The following is an 18,672-nucleotide window of genomic DNA, read 5'->3' as shown; positions in this document are numbered from 1 at the left end:
TATGATGACATGTGAAGTTCTATTCAAGGAAAAAAATTCGATTCAATATAGCATTTAGGTCCCGATAATATTCCATCATAATTATGGGAATCCACTGGTGACTTGCTACGATGCAATTTTATTTTAAGATCAAGTGCTTATCACATTAAAAATTTTAATTATTGATAACGATATAATTCAAATATTTTAAATTTCACCGCATATCTAAATATATGTCACATCTCGGTTGCTATATAAATTAGTTACTACCCCATTAAATTGATCAGAGTACGTCTCCTATGGTACGGTCTCACGGATATTTATCCGTGAGACGAGTCAACTCGGTTCATACCTGCAATGAAAAATAATATTTTTTCACGAGTCTCATCGAGTTAGATACTCGTCTCACAAAATTGATTTGTGAGATAGTCATATATAAGTTTTTTGTGTTAAATTCAATAGTATCATTCCCTAGATAAATTAGACTTAATACCCTGGATAAATACTAAATAGACTTATGGAAAACATATACAGAAACCTAATTAATTCTATATAAATTTGAATTTTTTTTTTTTTTTGGGAACATCAAATACCATCATATAACATATACCCGAAAAAATTTGCCAATAGCTATAGGTATATATAAAATTGTATGAGATGATATATATATAATATAATTAATCTACTTGAACTAAGCATTTCACCTAAAAATAGGAAATTTACTTGTGTTCTTTCTACAAGAAAATTCAAGGGCTAAAGTTCATGATCTTCATAGTTTTCCTGTATCTTGAACACTACTCGCCTATCAACACTTTTAAGAATCCCTAACTCATCAATCAACTGATCACCATCTTCATCAAAATCTTCAAATGAAATGTTCAAATCCAATGAGACACCGCGACTAATATGATCCTCTTCCATTTTCTGCTTTGAAGGAGAACAAACTCTTGACCTAGAGCTGAACTTGTCGACGCAGCTCAACACAACGATGGCGTCACAGAGACCAACTTCTTCACAATTTTCATTGCTTATTCTTCCAGTTTCAATAGCCCTTTTCACAGCCATTTGCGAGCAGTAATCCGCTTCCTCCAAATCTTCGATCAAGAAAACACGGTGTGGATTTGCTGACACAGCTTGAGCGAATCTTTCAATGTAGCTGCTGCAACTTTGTTCGTCTCTCCCTCTTTTGTTTCCATGATCAGCCTCTGTTGAATCTGTTATTGTTAATGTGATGAAGCTGCTGATCCCCATTGATACAAAGTTTGAATAAGATCCGAACACGATTCTCGCCAATTCTCTGGATATTTTCTCTTTTGCCGCTGAATCGTGGCCTAGGAAGAATAGCCACGTTTCTTCTTTAACGTCCGTTTTACTGTTTCTTAGGCTGTCTTTTCTTCTTAACATTCCAGACCTGCATTGTAGAACGGTTCCAACGATTTCAGGAATGATTTCTATCTGCCATGGAACCTTTTCCTCCAGTGCATTGCATATGATATTCAAATTTTCAGAACTAAATTCTTTGAACTTTTGGTCGTACTCCATATCTATGGTGTCACTAGAGGAAGCTGAGTTAAGGGTTGAACTAGGAATTGATGAAAATATATATCTCAACTCTCCAGGCTCCGATATGTATTTAGGATTCGAAGGGCTATGCTCAGGCAACATCGGGAAAATTTGGCTTTTGACTTGATGCGAATTAGGGTTCTGTTGATCAAATGAAAAGCAAGAAGTAGGTGAAGAAAACGATGAAGAGAAGATAGTTAAGGTTCTTTCGGGTGATTTAGGATGTCTTTGCGATGAACTGTCAAATGAGTTCCATTTCTCGTAAAATTCTTTACTCGAATCACCTTTCTGAAAATCATCAGAAGCAAGGTAAAAAAAGGCAAACACATCAGTTTTAGACATGGAATGTTGAAAAAAATTAAAGTAGCATTTGTTCCTAAATAAGAAACTTTACTTAAAAAGTTTGGATATGTGAACAAAAACTATTAGATCCAATCTGACTAATTCTAGTTTCGCAAAAACTATTGAGATACGGTAAAACTACGTACAGGAAAAGTGAAAGATTATATCCGGCTAAAAAGATGCACCAAAGATTTTATTAGTTGAAAAGTTATGGTAAGTTATATAAGATTATTACCTGATCGTTGTTACCAAGTCTTTTGCCTTCATTCTTAAGCCAAGGAGGTAGGCTTGATAACGCGGGAACGTCGGATTGCACCTTCCCAGTTTCGGCTTCGAATTTTGTTGTATAATCTGGGTTGAAACACATATTTTCTTCTCCATTTATGATCAGAAGTTTACAGGATCCATTTTTACCTCTGCAATGTCCAACTTCAATTTGTTCATCCCTGATTGAACGCAAACAACCAATATTCATGATTTTTGATTTGATCATGAAAATAATGAATCTGGCGAAGAAAACATGAAAATTAAGAAAATATTTTTTTTGGGTACCTCTCGGAAAGTAGACTCAAGCCTAAACTGTTGGCAGGAATTGTAACAGGATGTAAACCCCAAATAGCTTCTAGCGAATTCGAGCCATTTCTACACTTCATGTAAGTTTGAAATGAAGCAATTCCCATTAACCAAAACCTTCCATTTATTTCTCCAATTCCGCTAACTAATCTCCCAAGCTCCATTATCATGTGCTCCAAAGAGCAGTAGTAGCTGCTTTGTTGCTCCAAATTGACCCTATAATCACTGATCCACTTGAGGTCTCCTAGGTATAAAACAACTCCCTTTGTAGCACGACTCTTCAAAAGACAAGTTAATTCTCCCATTTTCTGCTCAACTTCTTTTCTTTGAATATTACAGAAAGAGTAAAATGGTGGGAGAGTTATGAATTTTGCTTCTCTCAGGGCCTCAGGAAGTTCACCTTTATCAACCTTATGCATCAGCCCTCTAACTGTATTTTCTATGTTAGAAATGGACTCTCCAACTATGACAAAACTCTTTCTCTTTTTGTTCGATAGTAGTGTCTCGATTATCATATTCAAGTCTTCGTTTCGGATTGATTCTGATGTTTTTTCTTCATCTTGGCTTGCCAAAGGAGATGCAGAATGAAGGGTTAAAAGAGTATTTCCTTTCGACTTATTAATGGTTGAACGAGGGGATGTAGAAGATGAGTTTTGAGACCGAAACTCCAAAGAAACAGATTTTTCGACATTGGTTTTCACTTGAGTACTCGAAAAACCAGCTTCCCTCATCACTCTACTAACACTTGGATCATCCAAGATTGAGATAATCAGCTGCTCAAGCTCGATTTTCACTGTTAGAACAGGCTGCTGCTGATTTTCAATGGATCCACGGCGTTGGTGGGCTTGTGCCCTCTTGAAAGCCGCCACAAGGGCATTAGAAATCAAGGGGTAATGCGAATGATGATGGCCTAATACGGGGCTCGATGAAGAAGCTGGTAACCGATTAAGTGCCACGTTAAAGCAAAGCTCAAGGGCTTTGCACTGCAAAGGGTGCGAGTGGGACTGTAAGCAAGCAACTCGAAGCAATCCACTCGAAGCCGCCAGCATGGTATTAGCCACATGTAGAGGCGTCACCTGTGCGTGGCCACGCCGCTTAGCAAGCGTCACAGCCTGTTTCACTATGCCTGCTGCCTCAGCAGTTAGCGCTTGCTGCACCGCACAGTTTCCAGCTCTCATTCTTGTCTGGGAATTTTACTATTCTTGGCTAAAATCTTGATCGATTTTTCAACAATAACAGCAACAAAAAGGAATCTGACAAGGACTAAAAGCTAAGCGCGCAAATTCTTGACAACATAACTAGAGCAAATATAATACAAAACTAGTACTCAAATCAAGATCAGAAGATCACAGAAACCTAGTACAGAGACAAACTTGCGAGCAGATTAAGATTTATACAGTAATACAGAACAGAAATATAATCATCAAGAGTTGAGAAAAAGAAGGAATTGGAATTAAGGGTTGTGTTCTTTTCTTGCAGACGAGGTAAAATTTGGGTTCCAAAGTGGATTATATTTTGCAGGGGAAAGTGGAATGCATGTGTATCGAATAGCTAACAGCAGTACCAAAGGCAACTCAGCTTTACTCTTACTTCGTAGCTACCTATTTCAATTTTATCTATGAATTGACATGGAATGTGTTCATAGTGGGACTCTGCCTTTCATGCAGCAAATGGCATTTACTTTAAATAATGTATTTATTTGTATATATGACTGGCAAAGATATGAACATAGATATCAATCACATCCACCTCTAACTTTACAAAATATGTACGTATCTTTATAAATTCTATATAATATTTTTTCTTTTCCTTCTTTTGCAGTCACCTAAGTAGTCATGATATAGCTTTTAACTAAATACTTTTTTTATTCATCTCCAATTATGCAAAAAAGTTACACGCATAGACCTAAATTTTTACCATCACCATTATCTCCAACTTAAATAAATAAATAAATACACACACAGATATATATAATATATGATGTTGCATTCCCCTTTTTCAAATATATATGATGTTTTAAATATTTACTTTTCATTGAATGGCAGTGCCATTAACACCCATTAACTTTAGGTAATTTTTATTAATTTTCACACTAAATAGACGAAATCGGTAAATATTATATCTTTTGAAAGTTAAAAATAAGATAAAAATTGAAAGAAGGGAGGTCAAAATTTTAAAACAAATAAAATTGATATAATTATTTCAATCGCAATTTTAATTTTTATAAAACCAATTTATAGCTATGTTTATATCTATTATAATACAATTCATAGTCTCCATTACAAAAAGTAAAATACCACATGTAAGAGAACTAAACATTCTGTCATACTAAACTTTTTTCAAAAATTTTCTCATGTGATATGCTGTATGTAAAGTAATTAAAATAATCTCAGTATTTACCATTATCTCCCAAATTATTCTCAAACTTATTTGTCTCGTCACTTTTTCTTTGTTTTTGGCTCATTTACTTGCCAACCACGTCTTTATTACACGACAAAAATTTTTTTTTTATTTTACCCACGTATACTCTTATTTTTACATAATTAGAACATCATCTTAAAAATTAGATCCATATTATGGAATGACCCTTTAAGAAGAATGTGAAGAAAGAAGAGGTGGACAAATCACACAAAATACGAGGACCTGAAAAGTGAAGGCAAGGAAGGAGTGGGGGCTGTCTGTTTGGAGGAATCGGGAACTGTGTTCCATCTTCTTCTCAACTCAAACACAAAGAATAAAGCCTCACACTATACCTACCTTTACATGCACGCATATACACACATATATATACAAGCAGTCGTATTATTACATCATAAATCCGATAATACTAGAACCAAATAGATTGAAATATTAATTTGTTAGAATCCCTTAATCTTATTAATCAATTTCGGTTTTTTTTTTGTCCCGTATTATCAAGATTATAAGTTGGTTGAATTAATACAAAAGTTATCTGCAAATAATTGCACGTACTCAGATTTGAATTCTTTCAGAAATATATATAGGGACGATCGATCTCTATATTAATTAACCCATTCACAATTAATTTAACTAATATGAACAAACCAATAGCTGTATTTATTTCTAACTAATAGCCATTATTTTTTCTCTCTTGTATGAATGATATATTCGTTTATACAAAAACTTTTGTGAAATCGTTTATACAAAAACTTTTGGGTCATCCATGAAAAAATATTACTTTTTATGCTAAGATTATTACTTTTTATTATGAATATCAATAGGGTTGACCCGTCTCACATATAAAGATTCGTGAAATCGTCTCACAAGAGAGATACTCTAAAATTAAATTATAATCTTGGTTTTGTAAAAATTTCCAATAGAGAAGGGATAAATATATTATGTGCACTAGAAAGTAGAAACGAGAGATCTCCCCTTCTCTTTTCTTTTCTTTTCCTTTTTTTTTTTTGACCCTCTTTGTTTTAGACCTAATGGTTCATTGAACCAAAAGTAATGCGAAAGGGCAAATAATCTCTACAAACTAAAGTTGCATATGACGAATTAAGCGCCAATCATTATGAAAAAGTTAAATATAGTGGCATCATTATTTTTTTTTAAAAAAATACCGTACTTTATCCAGCTAATAATCATAAACTACCACAAAATAATTACAAATATTTCAATATTGTTTTTGTTAATTTTATATGAAAAAAATTAACTCTAAAATAATTATCTACGAAAAATCAATTGTACGTGCATACAACAGATCCTTGGATCCCAACCCTTCCATCTTTTCAATGCCAAGGGAATAATCTACTGGATGATAATGCGAAGTGGGGAATTTCATTACAAGCTCAGGATCATGGAATGAGACATTAGTGAGACAGCATTTTCCATCTCATGAAGCTGAAGACATTCTTAATGTTCCTTTAAACAGAAATGGTAGTGTGGATACCAGATTTTGGGTTTTCAACAAAAGTGGTAAATACACTGTTAAAGATGGTTATCATAGGAAAAGAAGCAGCTTGGCTCCTCATCCTTTTCAATCTTCACATCCAAATCAATCTTGGTGGAACTTACTATAGAAGCTACGTATCCAGCCCAAAATCCGCATTTTTCTGTGGCGTGCCTCTCATGATTTACTGCCTACACCGGTCAATTTAGCATTGCATCACATCCCCATAGAAGGTACTTGTTTTCTTTGTAAATATTTTCATGCTTCTACGAGTCACTGCTTATTATTTTGGCCGGTTGTTCGAATTGTGTGGAAGAACACCCAATTTTGACAGTGTTTAAAATTGCATCGAGAAGCCTCATTTCTAGATTGTGCTTTATTTCTTTTGGCTACCTTCAAGCAAGAGGATTTTGAATGTTTTGCTACTCTCTGTTGGGCAATTTGGCATGAAATTTGAAAGATCAACCATGAATTTGCTGGGAAGAAATTTAAGATAAATGTGTACTGGGCTTATGCTATGATGGAAAATTTTCGAAAATATAGTTTGGATGGTTCTTCTGGGAATAATGATGCTCAGATATTTATGGAGGAGAAGTGGGTACCACCACTACCAAACTATTTTAGGTTGGATGTTGATGCAGGCTTTGATATTATAAACAACAAATTTAGCGTTGGGGCAGTGGTGCGTAATACAATGGGAAAGGTTTGTGGTGCGTAAGCTAGTCCTATCAGATGTCCAGGCTCAGTTACTTGTGTGGAGTTGTTGGCAATCAGAAGCGGGATGGACTTTTGTATCCGGATTGGGCTATCAAATGTTTGTATATTTTCTGATTCATTGGAAGCTGTTAGGATGGTACTTTCCCACGTAGAAGATCTTGGATCTGCTGGGGTTCTTGCCTTGGAAATCCAATCAATGTTAGAGCTTCCAAATTTTCATTACATTCAACATGTGCGAAGAAAGGCCGTCGAAGTGGCTCACATTTTAGCTCGCAAAGCTTTGTCTTGTAATAGCTCCATTAGTTGTGTTAATGATGATCTACCCACGTGGCTTGTAAACCTCGTACCTCGGGACTTCCCGAATTAATGTTATTATAGTTCATTTCAAAAAAAAAAAAACATGTGCATATGAATATTTATTATATATTAATACTAATGTTAGTGTTTGAATTGGATTCCTTTGGGCTTCTATCCAACCATCATTCTAGGCGGGTACGATAAAAAATAAAAGGAGGTAATACGTCTTTTCTTCTTTTTGACTAAGATTAATCACTTAATATCTTCAAAACTATCAACAAATGCAGAAATTATATTTAATTATTAGATAATAGAGGATTAAGAGGCCATTAATTTACTTTTCTTTTGGTTAAAGTAAAGCACTAAAACATAAAGAACCTTTAAAAGTAATGTGTGGCATTATCTATTTACTCAAAAGGGCTGCCGTTTTATGCCTTTCGAGTTTCGAATTAAATAGGCATCTTTTGCTCTACGCAGCCATGTGATTAAAAGCGTTGGTATATATAATTTGTGTGTGTTTCCCTGTAGCTATACATACGTAGACATACAATACAAAAATTAATATGCAAAATGTAAATACTATATTAATCTCAACACCACTCTCCATTATTACATATATATTGTTGCATTAGAGATGTAAATGAGTCAGAGTTTGAATGGATTTTTTTTTTTATAAAAAAAATAGGATAATATATGTATGTTTTTCGGATTCGAGTTCGAGCTGTTTATTGAATTATTTTATAGTTTATTTGATTCAATATACATTGGGAACAAATAAAATATCACATGTTATATTAAAATAGAACGTTGAAAGAATTTTTCAATATTAGAATCGATTATAAACGGAAAATTTATTATTATTATTATTATTATTATTATTATTATTATTGTTGTTTATATGTAATGGTCATAGTATTTAATTAATATATATTATGCATACATAAGCTGCTTACAATCTATGAAGTACGTTCATAAATTTAATTACACTGATAAATATAACTTCTAATTTAGATTACTTAACAAATATTTATCACTTGATCAAAATTTCATATTGTCTTGGTGAAATAAGTAAGACCTTGAAAAGAGCGGATGAGGCCTTTGCCCAATTGCTAAGATTGAGGCCCTAAGACATTTTTAATCTCAGGCTCGAATTCCGTTTATTGCGGTAGATTTTTTTAATTCATTTAAGTAGATTTAGTTGTTTTTTTGTATTTTATTTGCATGAGATAAGTACGTATGACACCCAAATCTCGTCAATAATACGGATAGTTACATTATATCTTGGTGATCTGGAGTCAATAATACGGATAGTTACATTATATCTTGGTGATCTGGAACAATATCATATTACTCTAAAAAAACCATGCAAAGTGGTGCTTATGCCAAGCAACTTTATTAGACATAAGACATAATAATATTTATTTATATATAGTAAAGTTAACGAGGAAAAATTTGATCTGCACAAAAATTCTTGTGAAACAGTATCACATGTTAATTTCCTGATATGAATCTCTAAATTTATAAAAATCATTAAAAAAACATTAATTTTTATATTAAAAATATTATTTTTCATATTAAATATAAGTCGGATTAACTCGTTTCATAAATATAAACATACGAGACGATAACATACTTGCTATTTGACATGACAACCTTCTTAATGCAAAGGAGATGAATTCCGTACAACACACCCCTTTGTTAAAAAGTTGTCATTTAATTATTTGTTCCATGTAATGTTTATGTTAACTTCACCAGACTTAAAAGCCCACTATCATCACATAATTAATATGGAAAATTCTTACTTATTTCGAAATATCATTGGGAATCGATTGAAACATGCATAATCAAACGGTGAACTCGTTTTTTTTTAAAATATAAATCAATCGTAATTTTTTTATATATATAAATCAATCGTAACGTAATTACCATATCTGTGTGATGTTACGAGAACATACTCGATTTGTTGTGTGAGATGTTAATTTCTATCCATATTTTTCAACATCTGCAAATAAAATTCGGATATGAAAGTTTAAAATGTATTATTAACATATTTTTTTTGTAAACCCAAGTTTCTATGTAAAATAATTTTCTACCAAACGCCACCTATATTTTAAAATCCTACCAATCACCTGTATAAATAAATTCGTTCCTCTTTTCCGACCATAATCCATAAAGTTGCAACTTTATTTTTGGGCTTATAATTGACCCAATACATATTAGCAACTTCTGGATCAAAATGATTAATATTCCAAACAGATAATTAGACTGAAATACCACAATGTGAACATTTACAAAATTACGACTTAGGCCCATTTGTGGCCATGGGCCGAACAGCAAGTTTTTGCTGTTGGACTTGAACAAGATTAGATGGGCCGAGCCACTAAATAATGACCGAAACAACCTCCAATGGAACGTTAAATTACCTCTCTTGTCCCCAACTTTCCGTCAAATTTCATTCCATTCTCCATCCTCTCGACAGCGTACACCGGCGAAGGCGGAGCATCGTACCGGAGAGATCAGGTTCTACTTCTTTCATTATACGAATTTTTTGCACTTTTTTTACTTTAAAACCCTAACAGCCCAGTCATGAATCGCGGGGGAACATGGTGCTTGGCGGGTATCATTAGGTTCACTGATTCGCTGACCATCAGCGATGCGTATCAATGGTTATGAATTAAATGGTCTCTCTTATTTTTGAAATTGTAAAAATTTTATATTTGCGTATGTTGTGGTTGCTAGCTTCCGCAATCCAAGGGGTGGATACAGGAGGTACTTTTTATTTTAGCTGCTGTGCTTCATGAAATTGGAGTAAAATGTCGAAATATTCTGGTAAAGGAGCCTCCGTGAACGGGGTTGTTTACGTTTGTAATTTGCCCCCGGGGACGGATGAGAATATGTTGGCGGAGCACTTTGGTACCATTGGCTTGCTTAAGGTATCCTATTGATCTACTATTGTTTACAATACATGACATCGTATGCAAAGTACTTTATTAAGTCCGGAATTTAAGTGTTCTTTTTTAAATAGGTTTAATGCTGAGATGTGTTAGTGAAAAAGAGTGTTTTTTTACTTTAATTTCTTATCATGGCTTAATGAGAAGCAAAAGTAAGACCAAAATCACATTTTCTTACTTTTTAATCTTTTCTTTTTTAAGAATATATCTCGAAAGCTTTCTTCATCAAAAGAAGAACTTTGTGGTCACTTGATATGAATATACCTGAAAAGTGAAAAATGTATGTGCTCTTGTGTGCTCTTGTGATTGTACACATGTTTATGATTGATAATATGATCTCAATCTTTGGGTTTTTTTGGCTGTTCTTCTGCTTATTAGAAAGACAAACGAAGTGGGCGTCCGAAGATATGGTTGTACCATGATAAAATGACAAATGAGCCCAAAGGTGATGCCACAGTCACATATGAGGATCCTCATGCAGCCGCAGCTGCTGTTGAATGGTTTAACAACAAAGATTTCCATGGAGCTGTAGTTGGAGTTTTTCCGGCAGAGTCAAAGGGCAAAGATGACCTTGGGAATCAAGCTGGTGATCCAGTTCTGGGCAGTGATTCGAATGGGCTTGAGGAAGCAGCTAAGGATTTGAATGATGGGGCTGGAAGAGGCAGGGGTAAAGCGTGGCAGCAAGATGGAGATTGGCTATGTACAAATACAAGGTCTGTGATGTGATTATTGGTGAGCGGCTCTTTCTTGTTCTTTTAAGCCCTGTGGTCTTTCATATTTCACTTAAAAACTGGTTGTGGACTATACTTTTTGGTGGAAGCAGTTGTGGCAATGTAAATTTTGCATTTCGAGGTGTGTGCAACCGCTGTGGAACTGCGCGTCCTGCTGGAGCGTCCTCCAGTGGTGCCACTGGAGGTGGTCGAGGTAGGGGCCGAGATGGGCATGAATTAGGAGGTCAGAATCACGCAGTCGGTGGTACTGGAGGAGGGCTTTTTGGTCCAAATGATTGGGCTTGCCCCATGTGAGACATATTTTGCCTTTTATTGTGTTTAAGTAAAATCGAATCTTCATTTACTGTACTCTTAATGGTTTACTTCGTTTGATTCTGAAGAAGTAGAATTTCTCCCGATAAACTATAGTATATCGCATTCTAAGTAGGGAATGATAATCAATAGAGTTGGTTTTCTCTTTTGGCCAACATATTATTCAACCATGTTTCAATTGGTCCATGAAAGTTGAGGTTGAGTAGATTTCTCCTTGCGTATTTCTATAACTTATAGAGAAGAACATCTGGTTTCTTCACTAAATATAAGAACGTTGAATCTCACATTTCTTAGTTATTCGGACGACATGCATTAAGAGCGACAAAATACTCCTCGGAATTGATGCAAAACTCTCTTTTCATTGCTGGATATTTGGTGATGAAAATGGGCATGTGGTGCAGGCGAGAAGTGTTACATGGAGAGAAAAAAATATCCAAGAAAAAGTATTGACAGACTTTCTTTATATCTGGCTTATATCGATTTTTGCCTCAGCAGCAACCAAGAGTTCTCACTATTGGCAGGATTTTCTCGTTTCTTGATGTATTCTTACATTCTGACACACCAGTGACCAGTTAATGTGATTATCTTTACTCATTCTTATGTTTAGGTCACTGGAAACAGACGTAGCCCAATCAACATCCTATTAACTGTTGAGATATTTATTTGTATTTCTGAAGAATGGTGCAGTACTTTCGGTATAATTATTTTTTATGAGGATTATTGACTAATTTTAGTCAGGAGGGTTAGAAATCTTGTGGCGCCTGGTGGTGTTTCCTTTTCTTTTTATGCATAAATTGAGTCGTTGCTTTTCATTCAACACTCACTAATACAGATGGCAATTTTTTTGTTGTTGAGAACAATTCAAGTGTTAGATTTGTACTGCATTGGATTATTACGTGCAGGATTTGGCTAATTTTAACTAATTTCGACTCTCGCAGTAAGATGGCTCTTTCTATGCCTTTTTTGTTGGCTTGCATGTTTCTTCGGACATTGAAAGTAATAACTTTGTGCCTGTTTTCCTCAGGTGTGGAAACATTAATTGGGCAAAACGCCTAAAATGTAACATCTGCAACACCAATAAACCTGGACATAGCGAGGGGGGTGTGAGGTATGTGGATGATGTTTTTAGCCTTTTGGCTGTCTGCTTTATATTCCTCTGTAATTTTATACAACTATATGGGCTGTATGATATTGAAGCACTTTGTAAACTCTGTTAATTTCTCGTTGATTGATCTTGTTACAAAGAGATGAATACATAATTGATTACTTATGTTGCTGTTCTTTTCCTCCCTCAAATTATCATCATGTGTAAAATCTTTTGAGTTGGAGAGGAATGTATATATGGGTGGATGAAATTTTTCCTTCTTCCTCACAAATTAGCAGAATGATGATCTTGGTAACATATTTTGATTCACTTCTAGAGGAGGGCGTGGCGGAGGCTACAAAGAACTAGATGAAGAAGAAATAGAAGAAACCAAGCGACGCCGACAAGAGGCTGAAGAGGTAGTGTAAATATTCTCCGAGATATGTAGGTGCATGTAATCCAAGGCTATTAATCATATTGCTTTCCATGATATCAGGATGATGGTGAGATGTACGATGAATTTGGAAATCTTAAAAAGAAGTTCCGTTCTAAAACACAACAAGCTGAGAATGCTCTTGGAGTTCCTGGTGTTGGACGTGCTGGATGGGAGGTTGAAGAACTAGGTAATTTATGATTCAGTGAATTTTGTGTTCCCTCGTGATTGAATTTGAATACATCTTGTCAGTTCGAAATGTTACATTTTGGGAGACAAATGAATTTGAGTCATTTGACCAAATCTTGTGGATGCCTACTCTGCAATTTGTGCTGGTCTACGTAAGCACACAATTTGATTTACGTCCCCAAGTTAGGTGGATGTTGTTTTGGTTGGCATCTTATATTTTTCATTTTATACACCTTAAGTGGTGCAATAATTAGAGACCTATGAACGGAATATCTTAAACAATATATGATGGAAAAGGAGTGAAGAGATAGTTATCTTTAACCAAGCAAACAGCTTAGCATAGGGCCATTTGATTCTCTGGGAATCTGTTAGACTTCAACATGTCTAGACTCTAGTTGCTTCTTTGTGATGATTTCATAAATTGGGAATGTATTTTTGGGAATGATATTTATCTGAATGGACAGCATCTGGCTTGGTTTGTTGTTTTCCGACTTAAAAATTTGGATGTCTAATTATGCCCTGTCCTTTAAGAAGATATTGGATTTCACTGTTGGCGAGAATTAGGAAAGTTATTTTATATAATTCTTTTTGAAGTATTTTCTTGTCTGAAGCATTATCTTTCTATGTATCTACTAGTGAGAGGATATCCAATCATTGTGCCACATAATTTGTTCTTCTTTATCAATTACTTGTGGTAAAGTTTGCATCAAGGTTATGACAACTATAGAGTAAAAACATTTTTCTGCTCGGGATGAATGTAGTCCCAAGCTTCCAAGCTTTAGGATTTCATAAAGAATTCCCTGAACACTAGGGATCCTTTTCATGTTCAGGTGATTTGCTCTTTGATAGATCATTACCCGTTGGAGTGCTCCAGAATGTGCACCTGCTTTACATGTGAGTCTTTGGGGTCAAGGCAAACTTGAATTTACCCGAGAGAAACTGCAAAACTTCCTTTTTACTTGAAAATGCCTGGTACTGTCGTTGTTTCACTTCAAAGTACTTATGTTTACTCTTGTAGTTGTTTTCGTAGACCATTCGGTAATGTTCTTAGATGTTTAAAATTGTTAATATTATAATAACGAAATGTTTGCATCATATATCCTCTTTTCTTCGATCTATTGTATCAGTCGCAGGCAAAGAATGCTACTACAAACTCCTTCCTTCCAAGCAACTTATAAACCAAAATGCTGGTGATTATCCAAACAATCTATACATAATCTTGGCTCACACACATTGACTTCTTGTTGTAAGGGAAATTGGTGGTTTTCAGAAAATGGTATGAAGATTTGAGTTGTTCTATATATTTAGATCTGGCCATGAGGGTAGATGTACAATGCCTGGATTATCTACTAAGGAATGTCGTTTATAGTATTGGGCAAATGAAGAGAGCATTATCGCTGCAAAGGCATTTGTGTTGCGTGAGTTACATTGTCAGTTTATCGTACCTTTTGACAATGTTATGTTATTGACAGGTACTGGTGAAAGGGACCGAAAGGAAAGAAGTAGAGATCGGGGCCGAGAGCGTGACGAGGTGAGGGTTCGGCATAGAACTAGAGAACGAGACAGGCTAAGAGAAAGGGATCGAGACAGAGAATATGGGCGGGAACGAGAGCGTGATAGGGACCGCAGCAGCAGGTATCCTAATTGAGTTTGTTAGCATTTAAGAGTTATTGTTTTGTCAGAACGATGTTTGTTGATTCAAACATGAATGTAGCTTGATGTTAAGATGAACTAAGTTGACATTATTACATCTCAGGTGGTATAACTTGAAAGTGAGATCTTCACGCTAGATTTTTTGAACAAAATTGTGATGATGACATAGGTAATATGGGATGAATATATCTTTGACATGATCTATTTCTGTTTATTAGATGGGAGTTAAATCTGCATCCCTGGAAGTGTATTTACTGTCAACTTTTTTTGTCAAGTAAACGAAACCCTCTCTTGTTGAGTTGGAGGTGAGCTTATTATCATATAAATGATAATAAAAATAAATGTATATATATAAAAAGTTATATTAAATAATAGGTATTTGCATTGTTCAGTGTCTTATTTTTAATGTTTTTTCCAAACATCTTAATAATATTTGAGATCTCATAGCTATAATCAGTCATGGTTATCGGATTGGGTTGATTAGGAACCAATCCCACATAATCTGGTTTTATCCGAAGTCGGTTAATGTGGTTTAAGATTGGATTAAATCCGATGTTCTAATGAATTGAATTGGTTGTGAAAAACTTTGATCTGGAACCAGAATTAATCCAGTTCAATAATAGGATCAAGTCCTCTCTAATCCAGAATCTGCTTTCCGGAACTGATTTTTTAAAAAGAATTCTGTGGGTACTTGTTTAATCATCGTCACTTGTCGTACTATATATGACAAATATTATATTTATTTTTCAAATATGTTGTTTAATGACATGTTAAGATACAGATTCATAGAAACTTTTAATCTGAAATCGGTTAAATCCGATTAGCTATAATTTCCTAAACAACTTATACGTATCAGTTTTAAGATATAAAAGTTTATTCTCTCTTTCAAATACCTCTAATGTTGCTATCACTGAATATTTATCAAGTGGTGACGCGTAAATTGTCATCAAGTATGCCAAGATACGAATTCTTGGTTTATAAGCTCGATAAAATCAAATTGCTAAAAGAGGCATTTACATTTTCCGTAACAATAAAAGCCAGATCATTCTCAGAACTCAACACAAGAATGCTATAGTTACATGGTTAAAAGGAAAAAAAATTCAAATGACCTCTCAATAACACCAATACTTCTTTCAGACTTGGAAAGAATTCTCGGGTTAAATAGCAGCAAAGTATTCCTTGCTGAGAATAGGATCCGGCTTCATGGATTTCTCCCCAGGCTTCCATCCAGCAGGGCATACTTCGTCTGGGTTCTCTTTAACATATTTCAAAGCCTGCACAAGAAATTAAACATACAAATATAATTTCGATTAACAAACATATCGACTGAATATTTATCCAGTACACAAGATTCTTATCATGTTTTATGAAGACTTTCTAATCATAGGATATGTGACAAAGCAGCAAAAGATTTAGAACTGTATTCATTTTGTTCCGATATTTTACGTCACCTGAAGAGTTCTTAACGTTTCATCGACACTTCGGCCAATTGCAAGGTTGTTGATAGTAGAATGTTGGATAACCCCTTCCTTGTCAATAATAAAAAGTCCTCTTAATGCAATTCCCTGAAATGGTAGAACAAGTGATCAGAATTTCTTGAATCATTGCTCTTTCCTAATCATTGATCCTGAGAATATGGTAAAATCATGATACTAAAATGGATCGCTCAATAAATGATTCTCACCATTACAACTTAATCTTTCAACTTATAATTTATGGATTCGTAATCCATGCTTAAAACATGATTTATGAATTGCATGCCACAAATCAGTAATATATATTGTGTACCTGATCTGGAATCAACACGCCATATGATTGTGAAACCGATTTTGTCACATCGGAAACCAATGGATACTGCAAATCACCCAAACCCCCAGATTTCCTGTCTGTTTGAACCCATGCGAGGTGCGAAAACTACATATTAGGTTGAGTAATAAGTGTACAAGTCAATTAACACAAAAAGGGTCACAAATTCATCTAGGATAGCATAAAACACGAGTTGATTACGAAAAATACTCATAGCTGGAACTCTAGACCATATAAAATCAATATGGAATGTATACATAGATATTCACTTATGTAGATACAAGAAAAAAAGTTTAAGACTCACCACACTGTCTATAGATACACCCAATATTTCAGTGTTCAACTTCTGAAATTCGTTGTATCGGTCACTGAAGGCAATAATTTCTGTAAAATAAATAATGAATGAGTCGAACATACATCAATCAGAAAAGATCACTAGTTCAAAGATGAGGGAAATGATATGGCCGCAGGTTCAAGAATCAGATTCACCAGTGGGGCAAACAAACGTGAAGTCCAGAGGGTAGAAGAAGAGAATAACATATTTTTTCCCAATATACTCTGAGAGTTTAACCTGCGGTAAAAATTAATCTTGGTAAGTAATAATATCCTTACATATGAATAGGAGACATTGCACTATGTTGCACATGAGGTATTACAAAAACGATTGAGCTGTGGAGGAGCTTGTTTCAAACAATCCATTCAAAGGTTAAAAAAGAGGTTAAGGCAATTCTGAGTGTTTCTTTTCATAAACCTTTTATTGAACATCTTGGAAGGTAGTCTCTAAAGGAAGGATCACCGACTCATGTCACTCCCATTAAGGGAAACAAGGAGGTGCCTATGCAGGCACACAAATGGAACATGCAACACGTAGGTCTAATCGAACCAACACAAGAAGTTAAACGCAAAACTCCAAGGTAAACCAAAATCAAAAGGCCAAAAAAATGTGACTTAGGGCTTCTCTTTTAAATTCTCTATTTTTTTAAAATAAAAGTTATTCTACAATGAATCAAACATTAAACTACTGATACTTTTTTGTAAAGAGCACTTCAGGAGCCGCTTGGACTGTATTTGGATAGAGAAGCTACATCAAGAAAACATGCTATTTTTCCCTACAAAAAAAAATTCTTCAAGAACAAAAAGCTCTGTCCCACTAGTTTTCTGCAACGTCGAGATAATGTCCACAGTCAAACAAGGCATTCTTGATCATTTCACCTTAGTAAATTCCTGATCAAAAACAGCCTCTGCCTCAAAGTCTGGAGCTTTATTTCCAACCAGTGGAAGTTCACTCTGTCAAATCAAGATAATCCATTCAAGAATTACCATAAGCGCAGGTCACAGGTAATACATTTGAATTGGAAATGGATAAAAGTTTATGAAAAAGATATTCACTTGCTCTAAAAATCTAAAGAACAGCACCTCAAACTTCCACAAAATTTGATCACAAACTATATATACAAAGGCTTATTTAGACAAAAATAACGTAGTTATTTATTATAGTTAAGTCGAAGATTTTAAGATTAAAAATTTGAATTCTTACATCCATGAACTACATTCTGAACTCATTACAGCGATGGATAACATAAGCAGCAAAAATCATCTCAAATTCGGACCTTCACAAATAGAATTACGAGTCCAAATATAGTAGAGGGTCTTCCCCAAAACAAACTCACAGGAAAACCCAAAAAATTGTAACCCATTTCAAGATTGACGCAAATTTACAAATAAAGGCAAAAAAAATAAAAACATGGTTGTGAAAAAGAACAAGAAAATCAAAGAGTGATCATGGGAAGACTTACAGCACGGACAACAAAACTGCATTTTTCCGAGGAAGAAGATTTGCGAACTCCAGCAAATGAAGAAGGTAGGACAAGTGACGGGAATTTATTGGGGGATAATCTTGAAGAAGTGTAAGCTTTGGTAATAGGATTAGGATTGGCTGGGAGAAGAGCAGCCATAGAAGTGGCAGCTGAGCAAACCATTTTTGTATGTCGAATGGAAACAGGAGCGTCTCTATGTATAAACAAGGGATCGATCAGGGTTCTAAGGTTGAGAGTAGTCGGTGAGAAGATAAGTTTGCGCCATGGAGTAGTTGTCACTTTCTGGGGATATTCTCTCCATTTGCAATTGAATTT

The 18,672-nt window shown here is 34.7% G+C and overlaps 3 protein-coding genes across 6 annotated transcripts; 1 reads left to right on the top strand and 2 right to left on the bottom strand.

The window, feature by feature from the left end:
- Window positions 1-718: 718 nt before the first annotated feature.
- LOC140985430 (protein SMAX1-LIKE 3-like) lies at window positions 719-4,113 on the bottom strand. Its single transcript, XM_073453300.1, has 3 exons — window positions 2,437-4,113; window positions 2,120-2,330; window positions 719-1,830 (listed from the first exon to the last, which is right to left on the bottom strand). The coding sequence occupies exons 1-3, from the start codon at window positions 3,633-3,635 to the stop codon at window positions 733-735; spliced, it is 2,508 nt and encodes an 835-aa protein (XP_073309401.1). The 5' UTR covers window positions 3,636-4,113; the 3' UTR covers window positions 719-732.
- Window positions 4,114-9,795: 5,682 nt separating this feature from the next.
- Window positions 9,796-14,938, top strand: LOC140985398 (transcription initiation factor TFIID subunit 15-like). 4 transcript variants are annotated; one of them, XM_073453255.1, is made up of 9 exons: window positions 9,796-9,901; window positions 10,121-10,314; window positions 10,711-11,045; window positions 11,156-11,353; window positions 12,400-12,483; window positions 12,797-12,878; window positions 12,956-13,082; window positions 14,209-14,271; window positions 14,554-14,938. In XM_073453255.1, exons 2-9 carry the CDS (start codon window positions 10,195-10,197, stop codon window positions 14,727-14,729), a joined length of 1,185 nt encoding a protein of 394 aa, XP_073309356.1. In that variant the 5' UTR covers window positions 9,796-9,901; window positions 10,121-10,194; the 3' UTR covers window positions 14,730-14,938. The 4 variants fall into 4 exon arrangements, with proteins under 4 accessions (XP_073309356.1, XP_073309370.1, XP_073309365.1 ...); XM_073453269.1 differs by having other exon boundaries at window positions 14,209-14,357; window positions 14,554-14,698; XM_073453264.1 differs by lacking the exon at window positions 14,554-14,938 and having other exon boundaries at window positions 14,209-14,547.
- Window positions 14,939-15,732: 794 nt separating this feature from the next.
- LOC140985421 (2-Cys peroxiredoxin BAS1, chloroplastic-like) lies at window positions 15,733-18,672 on the bottom strand. The gene is made up of 7 exons (XM_073453290.1): window positions 18,337-18,672; window positions 17,753-17,827; window positions 17,030-17,111; window positions 16,845-16,924; window positions 16,523-16,648; window positions 16,186-16,299; window positions 15,733-16,008 (listed from the first exon to the last, which is right to left on the bottom strand). Exons 1-7 carry the CDS (start codon window positions 18,517-18,519, stop codon window positions 15,892-15,894), a joined length of 777 nt encoding a protein of 258 aa, XP_073309391.1. The 5' UTR covers window positions 18,520-18,672; the 3' UTR covers window positions 15,733-15,891.

Source organism: Primulina huaijiensis, chromosome 1 (assembly GCF_012295235.1).
Source record: "Primulina huaijiensis isolate GDHJ02 chromosome 1, ASM1229523v2, whole genome shotgun sequence".
NCBI lineage: Eukaryota > Viridiplantae > Streptophyta > Magnoliopsida > Lamiales > Gesneriaceae > Primulina > Primulina huaijiensis.
Note: the sequence above shows the minus strand (reverse complement) of the source record. Positions and strands in the feature narration are given on the sequence as shown.

What these genes read in the sequence shown, in the direction of transcription:
- LOC140985421 (XM_073453290.1), bottom strand. Translation starts at nt 18,519, where the DNA reads ATGGTTTGCTCAGCTGCCACTTCTATGGCTGCTCTTCTCCCAGCCAAT. An exon ending in GCAGTTTTGTTGTCCGTGCT is followed by an intron (nt 17,828 to 18,336) that starts GTAAGTCTTCCC and finishes TTGATTTGACAG; the next exon opens with AGTGAACTTCCACTGGTTGG. An exon ending in AAACGTTAAGAACTCTTCAG is followed by an intron (nt 16,009 to 16,185) that starts GTGACGTAAAAT and finishes TTTCTTGTGCAG; the next exon opens with GCTTTGAAATATGTTAAAGA.
- LOC140985398 (XM_073453255.1), top strand. Translation starts at nt 10,195, where the DNA reads ATGTCGAAATATTCTGGTAAAGGAGCCTCCGTGAACGGGGTTGTTTAC. An exon ending in AATGATTGGGCTTGCCCCAT is followed by an intron (nt 11,354 to 12,399) that starts GTGAGACATATT and finishes TGTTTTCCTCAG; the next exon opens with GTGTGGAAACATTAATTGGG. An exon ending in ATGGGAGGTTGAAGAACTAG is followed by an intron (nt 13,083 to 14,208) that starts GTAATTTATGAT and finishes CTATTGTATCAG; the next exon opens with TCGCAGGCAAAGAATGCTAC.
- LOC140985430 (XM_073453300.1), bottom strand. Translation starts at nt 3,635, where the DNA reads ATGAGAGCTGGAAACTGTGCGGTGCAGCAAGCGCTAACTGCTGAGGCA. An exon ending in TTGAGTCTACTTTCCGAGAG is followed by an intron (nt 2,331 to 2,436) that starts GTACCCAAAAAA and finishes GCGTTCAATCAG; the next exon opens with GGATGAACAAATTGAAGTTG. An exon ending in GACTTGGTAACAACGATCAG is followed by an intron (nt 1,831 to 2,119) that starts GTAATAATCTTA and finishes GATGATTTTCAG; the next exon opens with AAAGGTGATTCGAGTAAAGA.